The sequence below is a fragment of the Rhinolophus sinicus genome, chromosome 5 (genome assembly GCF_057876585.1).
Source record: "Rhinolophus sinicus isolate RSI-liver-muscle chromosome 5, RSI-T2T, whole genome shotgun sequence".
Classification (NCBI taxonomy): Eukaryota; Metazoa; Chordata; class Mammalia; order Chiroptera; family Rhinolophidae; genus Rhinolophus; species Rhinolophus sinicus.
The window spans coordinates 62,702,627-62,718,557 of NC_142505.1; the positions used below are offsets into that span (position 1 = coordinate 62,702,627).

At 39.2% G+C, this 15,931-nt stretch overlaps 1 protein-coding gene across 8 annotated transcripts in view; it reads right to left on the minus strand.

Moving 5' to 3' along the window:
- FRMD4B (FERM domain containing 4B) overlaps positions 1 to 15,931 on the minus strand; it is a 382,714-nt gene that overhangs the window by 121,104 nt on the left and 245,679 nt on the right. For all 8 annotated transcript variants that reach the window (XM_019711733.3, XM_019711729.3, XM_019711732.3 and 5 more), the window contains 3 exons: positions 13,420 to 13,485; positions 11,402 to 11,496; positions 422 to 514 (listed from right to left, as the gene is read on the minus strand). In XM_019711733.3, the coding sequence (XP_019567292.3) occupies positions 422 to 514; positions 11,402 to 11,496; positions 13,420 to 13,485 (254 nt within the window). The remainder of the gene's footprint in view (positions 1 to 421; positions 515 to 11,401; positions 11,497 to 13,419; positions 13,486 to 15,931) is intronic.

The following is a 15,931-nucleotide window of genomic DNA, read 5'->3' on the forward strand; positions in this document are numbered from 1 at the left end:
CTGTTCAAATTAAAGGCATGGAATTGTACAAATTCAATTATTTCTACAATTTCTAGAAAACATTCCTATATAAAATATAATACTAAATGTTTGCCATATTTCAAATGTAAAAATCCTAAAATATGTTAAGTCAGAAACAGGCTTATGTATTAACATATATTACCCATGTTTTTCAGCTTTAAATTGATCCAAGGGGTTTTGAGTAGTAAAGGAAGATGATTCTATCCTTCATCTTGAAAAAAAACAGTTCTACACAGTATCTATGGTAACTTGGTCCCCAGACTATGAAAGTAGAGAATCTCTTTCACATAATAATGTTTTGATAGGTTGTATTTGTTGCTGTTATTTTCTCTCTGATCACCAGAATTTTTTCTTTTCCTGAAGGGAGGTGGGGATGCTGGCTGTGTCTATGGATACATACCTCACAGCAAAGCACAAAATGGTTGGTCCTGGTTTCTTGGGCAAATCATGGTCAAGAACTCGGTGATCTAACTGTAGCCAGTTCTGCTGACCTCTGTGAGAGCAAACAAAAAGGATCAAATAGAAAATCAGAGAAAGGTTGTTCAGTAATACACAGTGCTGGCAAAGCCATGGAGAAACAGTTACTTCTATACACTGATGGTAGGTGTATAATCTGTCACAACCAGTAATGAGGACAACTTAGCAATTTCTACCAAAATGATAAAAGTACCTGCCTCTGAACCATCATTTCCATTTCCAGGAGTTTATACAGAGAAACTTGCACATATGGAAAATGACCTACATGTGAAGTCACTCACTGTAGCATTGTCTGTAATAGCAAAAAGGCTTGAAACAACCTGAATGTATTAGGTTGGAGCAAAAGTAATTGCAGTTTTCCAACCTAATACAACAGGGTATTGTTTTCAAAACATGAACTTAAACTGGGCAATGAAATACAATGCAACCACACAAAAGATTGAGATTATCTTTACAGACTTATGTTTTGAACAATTTCCAAGATAACGATGTTAAATGAAAAGGCAAGATGCATAACAGTGAGTACAGTAAGTACATCACCATTTTTAAAATTTAGAAATAAATATACATACATGCATGTATAAATACAAATATAAATATATGTACGTATATACATATATATTATCTCAGAGGATAAACAAGAAGCAACACTGATTGCCTTTGGAGGTAAAAACCCAGGTGACATTAAACATGTTCATCTTTAAATTCTTACTAATATGAAATTTAAAATATTTTAGAGAGTCATGAAGGGGAAAACTTCTGGTCATTTAATGAAATCAGACAGACACAGATAACAATACTATAGCTTTTTAAAGTCTTTTTTTGTTTACTTACTTAAGCGCCTCACCAAGTTCATGGATATAAATAGTTCTTCCTGAATTTTGACCTCCAAGAGATGGAAAGGATTGACGATACTGTGGCTCAGGATTGCTTACGTGACTTTTTCAAGGTTGTTCAACTAGTTGATCTGTTTTGGACTATAAACTCCCAGAGGGCACGGACTCCATTTTGCTTGCTTACATAAACATTAAGAACATGCCGATAGCAGTGAGTGTCAATATCTATCATGGGCCAGGAGGCATTTTCCAAACTGTTTTGGTCTTTGAGAAGATCACTTTTAAAAATCAGAAAACTCTAAGCTGTATGCATTATACATAGATAGAAAAAGTGGACATAAATAATAGTCATACTACTAATAATAGCTACTCTTTATTAAGTCTCTGTGTGCCAATCAAGTTGGAATTTTTATGTATGAATGCTATGTTTAACAATAGTCTACAAGGAATGTGACAGAGCTAGGATTTGAACCCAGGACTCTCAATACAGGAAAAAATGAGATTAGAGGATTGAATCAGATTTTATTATAACTTTTGGCTTGATCTAGGTCACTTACTAGTTTTAACCTGGATGAAGTACATCTTTATTTCTGTAATTATAATATGAGGCTTCTGATAACTGTCCCTAGCTTTCCTTGGAGGAACATTATGAAGATAAACCAGCTGATATAAGTGACATAAGGGGATGTTCTTAGAACTACTACTTTCGTGTGTAAAAAATATACAGAGGACTGGCAGCTAAGGATTTCTTACACTGTATTTCATTAAGTTCAGGATGGCACTGATTTAAAGACATCCCAATTTCAGAGATGTACAAGTGTGTGCCTTAGAATACATAAAATATTGTACAGATCAGCTCTCAAAAGTTTTTTCACAGAAAATGAGACTAATTTTGAATTGTCTTGTGTGCTTCTACATAGGAAAAATGTGGCATTATTTAAAAAGCATAATGTATATTTCTATGAACGTGCATGGAATAATGTCCAAGAATGAATAAATCAAGTTGTATAATAGCATATATAGCTAAATCAATTATATTAACCACAGAAGCATACTCAAAATACTATTGTATATAGATGAAAATTTTTGGACATAGTTCTGGAGAGATATAAAGCAAATTGCTACAATCAAAATGTTGAATCAAATTCAACTATGATAAATGTTTTTATAAGAAGATATTCATGTAAATGTAATATAAGATAAATTAAATTTTAAAAATCCATCCAAAATCTCACCTACAGGATAAAGTTAGAAGAACAAAAAGTAAAATTACACAACTATCACCGAGATATAATCAAGGTTAACAAATTATTTTATAGTCTTTGAGGCTAAAATGAGATAAAAAAGCACTTACTGCTTATAACTTGCTTTTCTCAACTTTTTCTATCAGCAGATATAATAGATCTAACCTTAAAAAGATAGTTGAATCTCCATATTCACTTCCATCAAGCTGTGCAACCCAACCTTAAAGAAAGTTTCCTTTTTGGCTAGAATTATATCAGTTCAAGACCCATCATTTCAGGCCCATTAGATGGGAGGTTATTTAAAAAGTCATAATTGTGTTGTAAAACCTATTTGCTATGTCATCATAAACAAAGCTTATTCAGCAGATCCTTTCAAAACAAGGAAAGAAAAAACATGAAATGGGTTGCAGGAAATGGGAACCCTTATGAACAGAAGCGCCGCTATCTCAGGAGGACCGTGACTGCCCTCTAGGGGTGAAAGTCTCACCCTGCACACAGAACACCAGATGGAACTAACAAGGGTAAATCTCAGGAATGCTACCTCCCTCCCTCTAATAGGACCATGGATTTGTTTTTGTTGGTCACCATCACTACTTTTATTATGTAACCGCACAATTCTATTTTTCCATTTCTCTTTTTGGCCTGTGGAGTAGGGTATAGACATTAGCTAGTTTTATTGACAAAATGTCCCCCTCAGCTTTGCCTCACTCTATTTAAAGACATTCACCAAAGACAAACAGCTGATGTGGCATCTAGACTGGAAAACGCAATTCAGACAGCATCCTGGGAGGGATCCGACTCAGTGGTTTTATGGTGGGGGCGGGAGAAGGGGAGTGCTGAAAGAAAATACTTTCCAAAAATATTTACCAGACAAAGACAAAGAACTAGGCTTATGACCAAGACATTCCAAGGAGACACCCTTAGACAGAAGCAATTTTCCAGACCTGTTCCCCAAAAAGGTGGAAATGCCTATTTCCATTCAACTCCCAACCGCCACCCCAACCCCACCCCCAGAAAAGGGCAGCTCATATTTCTTCTGAAAATAAACACAGCAAGAGCCAGAAGACACCTTCCAAACTGGTCATAATTCAAAAATAGGCTCTGCTGTCACTTGCAGGGGAGTGCACGGAGGACATTTCGGAGCCAGGCTTCTTGGAAAGACTATAACATTGGCCACTGCCTCCGAAGGAGATAACTAGAGGAGACGCCTGAGTGAGGCATTCTCCTCTCAGTAGAGGATTTAGAAAGAAATCCCAGGGCAGAAGAGGGAGACAGTGGCCCAAGTCATTAAAGGAAGCCATTCATATTATTCCTTTTCTTTCTGAAGAAAAGCTCTTGTGGTCTGAGCATCTTATTTATGCACTGTCTGGTTACGCTCAGCTGAGCTTGGAGCTTTCCCAGAAGCTATCCATATGGCCAGGACACTCTTTTCCAGCCCACCATGAACCTTGTTGCCTGGGGAACTTGTGACACCATAGCCCTAAATCATGTCACTCCTTCACATAACATCCTTCAGTTGCCAAGGGATGCCTCTCCCATCTGCACGACTCATAGGGCTCACCTGTGAACTTGTCTCTCCCATGTCTTACTCCATGATCAGGTCAGTCTCCTGACCTGTTCTTTATCACATCCATGAACTGGCCCACATAATGTCTCTTCCCTGGAATGTTATTTCTTCTCCTCTCTATCTAAAGTCTACGTGCCTGCCACGTCCAATTTTAGTTATCCTCTGTGTGAATCCCACCGGAGTCCTCCAGCCTCCTTCTGAACACTTATCAATAGGATGATAGCTCCCTTAAATTGTGTGCCTGTATTATGGGCTTTGCATACTTGCCTGATTTAATAGTACAAAATACGAGTGCCTTATTATATGTGCCTTATGTAGTACTTATTATATGAGTACTATTATTATGCCCATTGTACAGATGAGAAAACTTGTGTCAGAGATGTTAAGTAATTGGCCTAAGATCACACAGCTACCAAGATTCTGTGATATCTACTCTCTACCTCCCTCTCAACTCTATCTTATCCCATTGTGCCTCTTACTTTCTATATTCTAGCCACACTAGCTTTTAAATTTTTATTTCTCAAAAAAAGGTCAAGCTCAGTCTCTTCTTTTGCACTAACTTTTGTCTGAAATGCCCCCCATCCCCTCAGAATTTACAAAACTGATTCTTGCTTTTTATTATATATCTTCTCCTAGAAACCTTTCTAGCTCATACTGTCTAAAACTGTACCCCAGCTTTTCTTGATCATAACCTCATATTTTATGTTCTCCAAAGCACTTATAATTTATGGTATTTTCCCATTTATCTATTATTTGTTTACTTGTTCTGCTAGACTACACCATTGCTATATAAGCTCCATGAAAGCAAGAACCTTGTTTGTGTTGGTCATAGCTGACTTCCTGGGACTTAGAACAATACGTGGTATCTAGTAAGTACTCAAGAAATATTTGTTGAATTTCCAGTCAAGGTGGCAGAGTAGGTAAATGCTGTGCTCACCTCCTCTCAGGACCACATCAAAATTACAAATAAACCACAGAACAACTATCATTGAGAACCATTTGAAATCTAGCTGAACCAAAGCCCTACAACTATGGGCATGTACAAGAAGCCACCTTGAGATTGGTAGGAGGGGCAGAGACACGGATGGTGTGGTCTCACATCCATGTGTGAACATTAAAAATCAGGAGGGATATCTTGGTTGCCCAGGTCTGCCCTGAGGAGTGAGTGGTCCCAGCCCCTCTCCAGCCCAGGGGTTTCAGTGCTGGGCATAGAAGTCCCCATAATTTCTGGCTGTTAAAATTAGAAGAGACTGTGACTGACTGAGACTGAGGGTGGCTGGAGTCAAAGGTGCTCTTCTTAAAGGGACCACGCCAGACTTACTCACTGACAGAATCACTGGCCTTAGCTCCAGTGTTGGGGCAGCAGCTCGAAAAATGCCAGGGACATAAGGGGAGGAATTGAATTGTCTAGATTCAGGGTGAGGACTGGAGGGGCAGCTTTCTTCAGGACAAAGGAGCTGGTAGAAGCCATTGTTTCTTTGCTGAGCCCTCCCCCTTCCCGGTGTGCAGATGCAGGCAACCACCATATTTGAGTCTCCATCAACCTGGCCCTGCCCTGAAGATTCTAAGACCCTGCCCCACCCAACTTTTGGACACACCCAAGCCATTCCTTGGCTCATGCTGAAGACTTTCCTATAATTCTCTCAAAAGTTCACAAAACCCAAAAAAGCAGCTTCTGGCTTTGGTGTGTCCCATATCTCTGGCTGAGTAGCCCTAAACTTGGCTCTAGCAACAGCTGGCCTTGGTTTGCAGTTTGGGTTTTCAAGGCACTTCCAAGCATGGCACGGGTGGTGGCCATCTCTGGATTGCTTTGTGGCTTGTTCCAGGTGGCCCCAGGCAGGGTATAGACTGCGGCTGAACTTGGCCTGCAGTAGTTCCCCTCCCAGGGGGCTCTAGGGCTGGCAGGCCCAGTGGCCAGCTTTAGACTAGGCCAGAGCATCACCCAGCTGCCTCCAAGGATGACACACCTGAAGGGCAGACTGGGCAGGCACTGGAGCCCTGCTAAAGCGAACCCTGCTCAGTAGGGTCAGCCCCTGCCCCACAGCTCTTTCACTGTAGTCATGACCAGTCCTCACAACCAATAAGCCCAGGCTCAATCCCTTTCATTGACATGCAAATAGCAACCAAGGCTGCACTACAAGAGGGCACACACAACTCACTCAAGTGACACACCCAGAGTGCACGGCTCCAGTGACCAGGAAGACTGAGCCACTGGGCCCCACAGCACACCTACTACATAAGCACACTCTACTAAGACTAGGAGACATAGCAGCCCTACCTAATACATAGAAACAAACACAGGGATGCAGCCAAAATGGGGACACAAGGAAATATGTCCCAAATAAAAAGAACAGAACAGAGCTCCAGAAAAAGACCTAAACAAGATGGAGACAAGCAATCTACCAGATGCAGAGTTCAAAACACTGGTTATAAGGATGCTCAATGATCTCAGGGAGAACTTCAACAAAGAGATAGGAAACAAAAATGAAGATAGAAAACATAAAAAAGACCCAGTCAGAAATAAAGAATACAATAACTGAAATGAAGATTATTGTAGAGGATATCAACAGTAGACTAGCTGAAGCAGAAGATCAAATCAGCAATTTAGAAGATAAGGAAAAACCCAATCAGAACAACAAGAAGAAAAAAGAATCAAAAAAATAAAATAAAATCGGGAGAATTTAAAGGGCCTCTGAGATAACATCAAGCATACCAGCATTCGCATCAGATGGGTACCAGAAGGAGAAGAGAGAAAGCAAGGTATTGAAAACCTATTTGAAGAAATAATGAGTGAAAACTTCCTTAACCTGGTGAAGGAAATAGACATAGAAGCCTAGAAAGTACAGAGAGTCCCAAATAATATGAACCCAAAGAGGCCAACACCAAGACACATCATAATTAAAATGCCAAAGGTTAAAGACAAAGAGAGAATCTTAAAAGCCACAAGAGAAAACAATTAAGTTACCTACAAGGAAGCTCCCATAAGACTGAGCTGATTTCTCAACAGAAACTCTGCAGGCCAGAGGGATTGGTAGGAAATATTCAAAGTGATGAAAAGCAAGGACCTACAACCAAGATTACTCTACCCAGCAAGGCTATCATTTAGAACCAAAGGATAAAGTACTTGCCAGACAAGAAAAAGCTAAAGAAGTTCATCACCACCAAACCAGTATTACAAGGAATGTTAGAGGGACTTCTTTCTTGTAGACTAAATAAATAAATAAATAAATAAATAAATAAATAATATGAATAAAATGGCAACAACTACATCTCTATCACCATAAATGTAAATGGATTAAATGCTCCAATCAAAAGATAGGGCAGCTGAATGGATAAGAAAACAAGACCCTTACATATGCTGCCTATAAAAGACTCACTTCAGATCAAAAGACATACACAGACTGAAAGTTAAGGGAAGGAAAAATATATTTTATGAAAATGGAAACAAAGAAACAAATATCTGGTGTAGCAATACTTACAACAGACAAAACAGATTTTAAAACAAAGGCTAATGGCGGCCGGATGGCTCAGTTGGTTAGAGCGTGAGCTCTCAGCAACAGGGTTGCAAGTTCGATTCTCACATGGGCCAATGAGCTGCACCCTGCACAACTAGATTGAAGACAATGAGCTGCTGCTGAGGGGTTGCTGGATGGCTCAGTCTTAACAACAAGGTTGCTGGTTCAATTCCCACATGGGATGGTGGAATGCGCCCCCTGCAACTAGATTGAAAATGGCAACTGGACTTGGAGCTGAGCTGCGCCGTCCACAACTAGATTGAAGGACGACTTGGAGCTGATGGGCCCTGGAGAAACACACTGTTCCCCAATATTATTCCCCAATAAAATTAAAGAAAAAACACACAAAACAAAGCCTATAAGAAGAGACAAAGAAGGACCCAAAAATCCTACTTCTGGCATTTATCCAAAGAAACCCAAAATGCTACTTCAAGGGAATGTGTGCATCCGTATGCTCCTTGCAGCATTGCTTACAATGGCCAAGACATGGAGGCAGCCTGGATAAAGAGGAGGTGGTACATACGTACAATGGGGTATTGCTTGGCCAGTGAAGGGAATGGGTTCTTGCCACCTGCAGCAGCCTAGATGGACCTGGAGGATATTGTGCTGAGTAGAGTATGTCAGACAGCAAAAGACAGATGCAATGTGATTTCACTTATATGTGGAATTTAAAGAACAAAATAAACAAACTCATTTATACAGAGAACATTTTGATGGTTGCCAAACAAGAGGAAGGTTTGGAATGTGTGAAAAAGGGGAAAGAATTAAGAAGGACAAATTGGTTGTTACAAAGTAGTCATGGGGATGTAAAGTAAAGCATAGGGAATATATTCAATAATATGGCAATAACTATGTACAGTGCCAGGTGGGTACTAGACTAATCAGGGGCACCACTTCGTAAATTATATAAATGTCTAACCACTATGCTGCACACCTGAAATCAATATAAAATAATATTGAATGTCAACTGTAATTGAAAAAATTAAAAAGGGGGAAGAAAAAGGTGAAGGGGAATAAGAGGTTCAAATTTCTAGATATAAAACCAGTAAGTCATGGGATATAATGTACAGCACAGGAAATATAGTCAATAATATTGTGATAGCATGGTAAGGTGTCAGATGGTTGCTGGACTTATCACTTATTTAGGTATATAAATGTTGAATAACTATGGTGTACACCTGAAACAAATATAATATTATATGTTAGCTATATTTTAATAAGAATCTTAAAAAAGAAATACTTGTTGAATGAATAAATTACTCCAATATTCATCATGCTTTTAGCCTCTACTCTATGTAAACTCTTTAAATTACGGTGTTTATAACACTTATGGATTATACCATATAATTTAGCCACTAGGTTTTATGTCTTATACTGTTAGCTATTATTTCATTCACATTCAGATTCAACCTATGTGTGTGTATTTTAGTCCCTGATTCACATGAACGAGTCTTGTCCTTCCCACTAAAGTATGGTCAGTCTGCATTTCCTATTTCATCCTGCAGAAGACTGATCACACAGGGTCCCAAATAGTTGAGTGAACAAATAATTCTGTGATGCAGAGTGAGGTGGGTAATGTTGAATGCACTTTTTATTTTTTGCTTTGTCGAACACTATTCAGGAAATATCCCAAGTCCAGAATCAAAGTTCTCAGGTTTTTCCACATCTCCTGACAGCTCAGCTGTCTGGTTTTACCCAGCCCAAGTCCTGAGGCCATTGGTATTTCCAGGAGGTCCTAGGCTTGTAGCCCACCCAGGCTGGAAATAATCAGAAGCCACCAGGTGTTAAAAAAAAATTAATCTCTTCTTGAGAGTCTTTTATGCCTGGTTTAACTGAAGAACTGAAAGAACACTTAAATTGGGAGCGTTATGGAAAAATGTTGGGTGGCTGGCCAATATATTTTGTGTGTGGAATATTTTCTTGAATTTTAATGTTTGAAGAGATCTTTGGAAATTATCCCCCGAAAGGGGAAGTATTCCTCTGATAATGTTATCGGGCTGCATATAATGTAGGCAAATTGGGATGCTGTAAAACAGATACACACACACACACACACACACACACACACACACACACACACAGAAAAGAGCTGATAAGTACAAACACATTTGTTTACATGGAGTTTTAAATTCTCACAAATTTATTTTTATGTACCAGCCTCATTTCAGAAAGGATTTAAGTTGTTGACAAATGCAAGGTGTGATCAAACAATAAGGTGAATGTTTAAATTAAAAAAAATTATTACAGTAAAAGACACATTGCCATTAGTCTCCCTCAAAATACTCCTTCTTCACTTTGAACACACTTATCCCATCATTCTTGCCACTTTCTGAAGCAGTTCTAGAAGTCCTCTTTCGTGAGTGTCTTCAGTTGTGCTGTTGTGATTGCCTCCATGTCCTGAATCAATTCAATCAAAATGACCTGTCATGGTCATTTTGACTTTGGGGAAGAGCCAAGTCACATGGGGCCAGATCCAGTGAATAAAGTAGATGAGGACACCACCGTAATGTTTTTATTTGACAGAAATTGCTGTACCAGAAGCGACGTGTGACACACAGCTTTTTTGTTGTGATCACAAAATACGGTGAATGCTGCTGCCGAGTGCCATCCAATGGAAAGGCAGGGATCTTCAACATGGGAAGCTGCGGTTGGTTGGGTGGTTGGTTTTTTGGGTGGGTGGGTGGGTGGGTGGTTGGTTGGTTGGTAAAAAAAAAACCAAAAAAACAACAACAAAAAAGCAAAACAAAAAAAGAAACATGGGAAGCTATATGTCGAACCTTAGTAACAGTGTGTGACAAGTTTCAACTTGTTCAGTGCAATCAGTCGGGTGTGAGCTATGGTTGAGAGGTGTGTTTTAAAGTGTGCTGTAAATCATCCTCCATCATGACAACGCACTGTGTCACACATCGCTTCTGGTATACGGCAATTTCTGTCAAATAAAAACATTATGGTGTGTCCTCATCCACCTTATTCATCGGATTTGGCACCGTGCGACTTCTGGCTCTTCCCCAAAGTCAAAATGTTTCAGGACATTCAGGCAACCACGACAGCACAACTAAAGACATTCAAGAAAGAGGACTTCCAGAACTGCTTCAGGAATTGGCAAGAACGATGGGTAAGTGTGTGTGAAGTGAGGGGGAGTGTTCTGAGGGGGATTAATGATAACGTATCTTTTACTGTAATACATTTTTAAAATTTAAACATTCACCATATTGTTTGATCATACCTCGTATATACAATATCCAATTTAGTATAAAAAATGTAAGTAAAAGAAAAGAGGCAACATAAAATGGACCTACACAGAAGTTAAAAAGTTTATTCCTTATTAAGTTATGTACATATTTTATTGGTGGACCATAAATTTGCTTGTAAACTGTCTCACCACCAACACCAAAACATTACTCAGTTTTAAGATCTGAATGAATAACAAGCTAGTATTTCTATCACTGATACATAAGCTAAGCAAGCATACTGCATTTAGAGAAGAATAACAAACTCATTACAATAAATTTCTAAAACATGTAGAACAATATTTTAAGTTCTTAAAATGGTCAATATTCCTTTTCTTCTCCTTTTACAATATTCCTGGGAGAAACATCTTGCATTAAAAAAAATCTTTAAGCAGGACATACTCTCTAATTTTTGGAGCATTTTCCCCCCTCTTTTGCTAATTGTGAATGACAGCGAGTAGGTGGTCCAGACAAAAGATAAATAAATAAAAACTATTGGAAAAACACTTACGTATCATCTGTAAACGTGATTCCAAAGTACTCCTTTTCTTTCAGGTTAAAATGTGAAGCCACGAGATCCAGCAACTCTCTTGACAGAAGTTTGGGCTGTCAAGATATTTATCTGATTAGAAACAATTTGGTTGCCTCTTTCTTATATGCTACCACCTTCCTTTGCCCCAAATAGTTTAAAGCAGCTTCCGTTTATTTTTAAATACCTGACCCCTTTTGCTTCATAGATTAATCTATTGTAGACCATTCTCTAAGAGATTGGGAAGGAGAGGAAATTGGGAATAGGAGCATGAATGAATCATCATTTTCATTTATTTGCAATTCAGTCTAGTACTTTACATTTTTCCTCTAAGATAAAACTGTGCTTACTCATGCGTTTGTATTTTGGAAAAATACTCTTTTATATGTAACATGGTGCTAGTGACCAAGACAAAGAATATTAAATACCTCACTGTCTGGACTGTAGGAATAACTTTGCCTGATGGGGGCCAGTTAAAGAAGATCAAGACCCAAGGCTGTGGTGGGGATGGTGGTGGTGGTAACCGGTAGAACTAAGAACAATAACCATTTATTGTGCTGAATGCCTTTTATCTATTACCTCATTTCATCCCTATAATGAACCTATGAGATTGGGGTTTTTATTTCCATTTTACGGATGAGCCAACCAAGCCAAGATAAGTTCAGCACTTTTCTTGATGTTACAGTTAGGAAGGTCAGAGATTTGGACCCAATTCTGTCTGATTCCAAAGCCTAAGCTTTTCATTTCTCTCGAGGGAGTAATTATACCCACTGTATAGGTCAGCATCACTAGTACTTACTGAGCACCTGGTTAGAAGAAGGATCTAATCTATGAGCTTTTAGGAAGCACTGGACCTGGTGGGAAGAAGCATGGTTTGTAATCAGCCACAACGGCTGTCAAGCGGATGCAAGATATGCAGGGACTGGGGAAGGAAAAGGGGATTTGCAGGAGGGCATTCTTTTTGAACTTTGAGCCAAAGAGTTTAAGGTTCATTATGATGGTTTGAGGGTTGAATGTTTCCTGTTGGGGAAGGAAGAATAGTTGTGATAAGAGAAAGGGAAGAAGGGAGGAAGGCTGGGGAAAAAGGGAAAAAGAGAGAGAGAGAGAGAGAGAGAGAGGAGAGAGACGGAGGAAAGGAAGGAGGGACGGAGGAAGGGAGGGAGGAGAAATGGAGGGAGAGAGGGAAAGAAGGAAGGAAGGAGGAAAGAAAGAAAAGGAGAAAAAAGAGAAAGAAAAAAGAAAGAAAGGAAGGAAGAAAGAAAAAAAAGAAAAACAGGCAGACATCGAGACTAAAATGTCTACTCTGTTGAAACTATTGTTGACTGTGCTATTTTCATTCCAATTGAAGCTTATGCACAGTGGGTTAGGGACAAGCCTCAGAAGGGACAAAAAGTTAGGTTTGGTCAAAGAGAGACTTCTAGTCATAGCCGTAGGAGTGGCTGTCAGCGGGGACTTCCACAATTTTTAAGAGTCTTAGTCCAAAGTGCTGGGTAAACAGAGTGTGAAGCATCAACAATTAAAATATCATCACTCATATAGTTCCATATATTTTACAGAGATTTCATTCCTATATATAATCTAACTTGATTTTAACCACAATTCTGTGAGAAAGACTGGGCTATCTTAGTTCCAGTTCACAGTGGACGAAACGGAATATTTAACTTGGACAATGTCATGCAGCAGGAAAGTGGCAGGATGCAGATTTTCAGCTCACAATAACCCTTTCAGCGAAGTATTATGTTCCCCAATTTACCAATAAGAGGTTCAGAGACGTAAAGTCACTTGCCCAGGGTCACACAGCTACTGAATATCAAATATGAGATTGGAATACATGTCACCAAGCTATAGTTACTCTTATGTACAGACCAGGATTTGTGACTTCGAGGCTCCCTTTTCTCTCTCAATCAGTCCTGAGTCATTAGGTCTGCAGCACAGATAAGCGAGCAGCCTAAACACAGGCTAGGGGGCTCACAGAGTGAACCTGTGTGGGCAACACCTACCTGAACCAGCAGCTCCAGTCTCCTATCATCCAGGAGGTGTACCTGGCAGTGCCTGCCTTCTGTCATCTGTGGGGACAAGACAGCAAGAGTGGTGTCAGGGCCGGGGCTGGCAGGAAAATCCTTGAAGGTGATTCATCATTTATTTCACATGTGATGTGCTCAGAGTAAAAATGGCGTCACCTGAGTTAATCAACAGGCTTGGTCATAAAGCTTTATCATATGGCATTAGCTCTTGGAGTTAATTTTTAATAAATTTTTTTTTTTTTAGCTTTTGGATTTAAAAGAAGAAAAGGACAAAAAGCAGAGCTGACTCAATATATTGTAAGAATACCTATGCAGTGCACACAACTTTATACTATGAAATGTAGTTTTCCTTCCCAGAGGAAACTACTATGTTATTCCTTAAATCAATATTTTATTTTCAAGTGAAAAAGCTTTACTGATTGGTGTGTTTTAATAAATACAATATATGTATAATTATAAGAAGAAAAACATACGATTCTAAAGTTAAAATTTAAAGTCTCCATTTTTAAAATTTCTGCACCCCTTTATAAGTATATCAATACTATAATTAAGAACAGTTAAGAACTGTTAAGATATATAGTTAAGAACAGTTTGATGTATAAAATATCCAATTATGTTTAATTTTTATCACTTATAACTACAATCCTGGGAAATATTCTCTGTACAATATTTAAACAATGCATAGAATGCAAAGAGCTCCCTTGCATAACCCACACTTCAGATCATTTTACCTGCTGAACTCACCACCCAGTCAGTTTGAGGAGAATCCTCACAGACCATCTTTACATGGATTTTAAGATACATACATTATATATTTAAAAAAAAGCACAGACCATGTTTCCCTGAAAATAAGACCTAGCCGGGCAATCAGCTCTAGTGCGACTTTTGGAGCAAAAATTAATATAAGACCCGGTATTATATTATACCGGATGTTATATTATATTATATTATATTATATTATATTATATTATATTATATTATATTATATTATATTATATTATATTATATTATATTATATAAGACCCAGTCTTATATTATAGTAAAATAAGACCGTGTCTTATATTAATTTTTGCTCCAAAAGACATATTAGAGCTGACTGTCTGTCTAGGTCTTATTTTCAGGGAAACATGGTATTTAGGGGCAACCAGATGGCTCAGTTGGTTAGAGTGTGAGCTCTGAAGAACAGGGTTGCCAGCTCGATTCCCACTTTGGCCAATGAGCTGCGCCCTCCACAACTAGACTGAAAACAAGGAGCTGCTGCTGCGCTTCTGGAGGGGCGGCCGGATGGCTCAGTTGGTTAGAGCGCAAGCTCTCAACAACAAAGTTGCCGGTTCAATTCCCCTATGGGATGGTGGGCTGCGCCCCATGAAACTAAAGATTGAAAACAGTGACTGGCCTTGGAGCCGAGCTGTGCCTTCCACAACTAGATTGAAGGACAACGACTTGGAGCTGATGGGCCCTGGAGGAGCACTGTTCCCCAGTATTCCCCAATAAAAAACAAACATTTATATTAACTGTTTCATTTTAATATTCTTAGACATAATATTAAAATGAAAAAGTACTCTTACTGTGTGTGTGTGTGTGTGTGTGTGTGTGTGTGTGTAAAACCATCCAGAAATCTTATACATATATACATGACTCTGTGTGGGTAGGAGTCTGTGTACGTGGTGTGTGTGTGTGCGTGTGTGTGTGTGTATATGACATCTCATGACAAACATAGGCAGTGATGGCCATATTTGTACAACGTGGTCCTGCCCCTTTGGCCTCAGTTGTTTGAACCAGGGGTGGACACCTGACCCAAGCTGGGCCAATCAGAACGTCAGTCAAGGGAATCTGGAATTGAGTCTGAGCAGATGCAAATATGGGACAGCCATTGTCTGCTGTGTGTGGAGAAAAAGGGAAGCCATCTGCAGAGAGAATGAAGGAGGCAAGTAGCTAGTAGGAGGCAAGAGAAATCATGCGGCCTGAGAGGAAAAGCTTGAGAGAACTACTATCAGCGTTCCCAATGTCTTTCCCATCACTTCTAGTCCTTCCACTGGTCTGGGTGAATTTTTGTCCTTGGGTTACATGAAACACCCCAGTATTCCTTCAATAAAACCACCTGTTTTCTCTCTCTTAAATTAACTTGAGTTGGATTCTGCTTCTTGCAACTATCTTATCTTCATAAGATACCACAGGTATCTGTACCTAAACCAAGGCAAAAGGTTTCCAAAGGATGGACTTCACAGGTGATGTCATTAGTATGGTAAAGTCATCAGCTCATAATCACTGATGCTCCCATCAGGACAATACAACAACCAACAGAAAGGGTGACATTTTGGGGGTAGGGGTTCTGAACAAACAACTCACTGTGTGATGTGATAAGATACGTACAAGCTGGAGAAGGACAGTGCAGATGAACTGAGGAGAAAAATGCTACAGTTTTATGTCCACCCATCTGTGCACAGTATGCATGAAGCCCTTTCCTTTCTGTGGGCGGGCAGGGGGG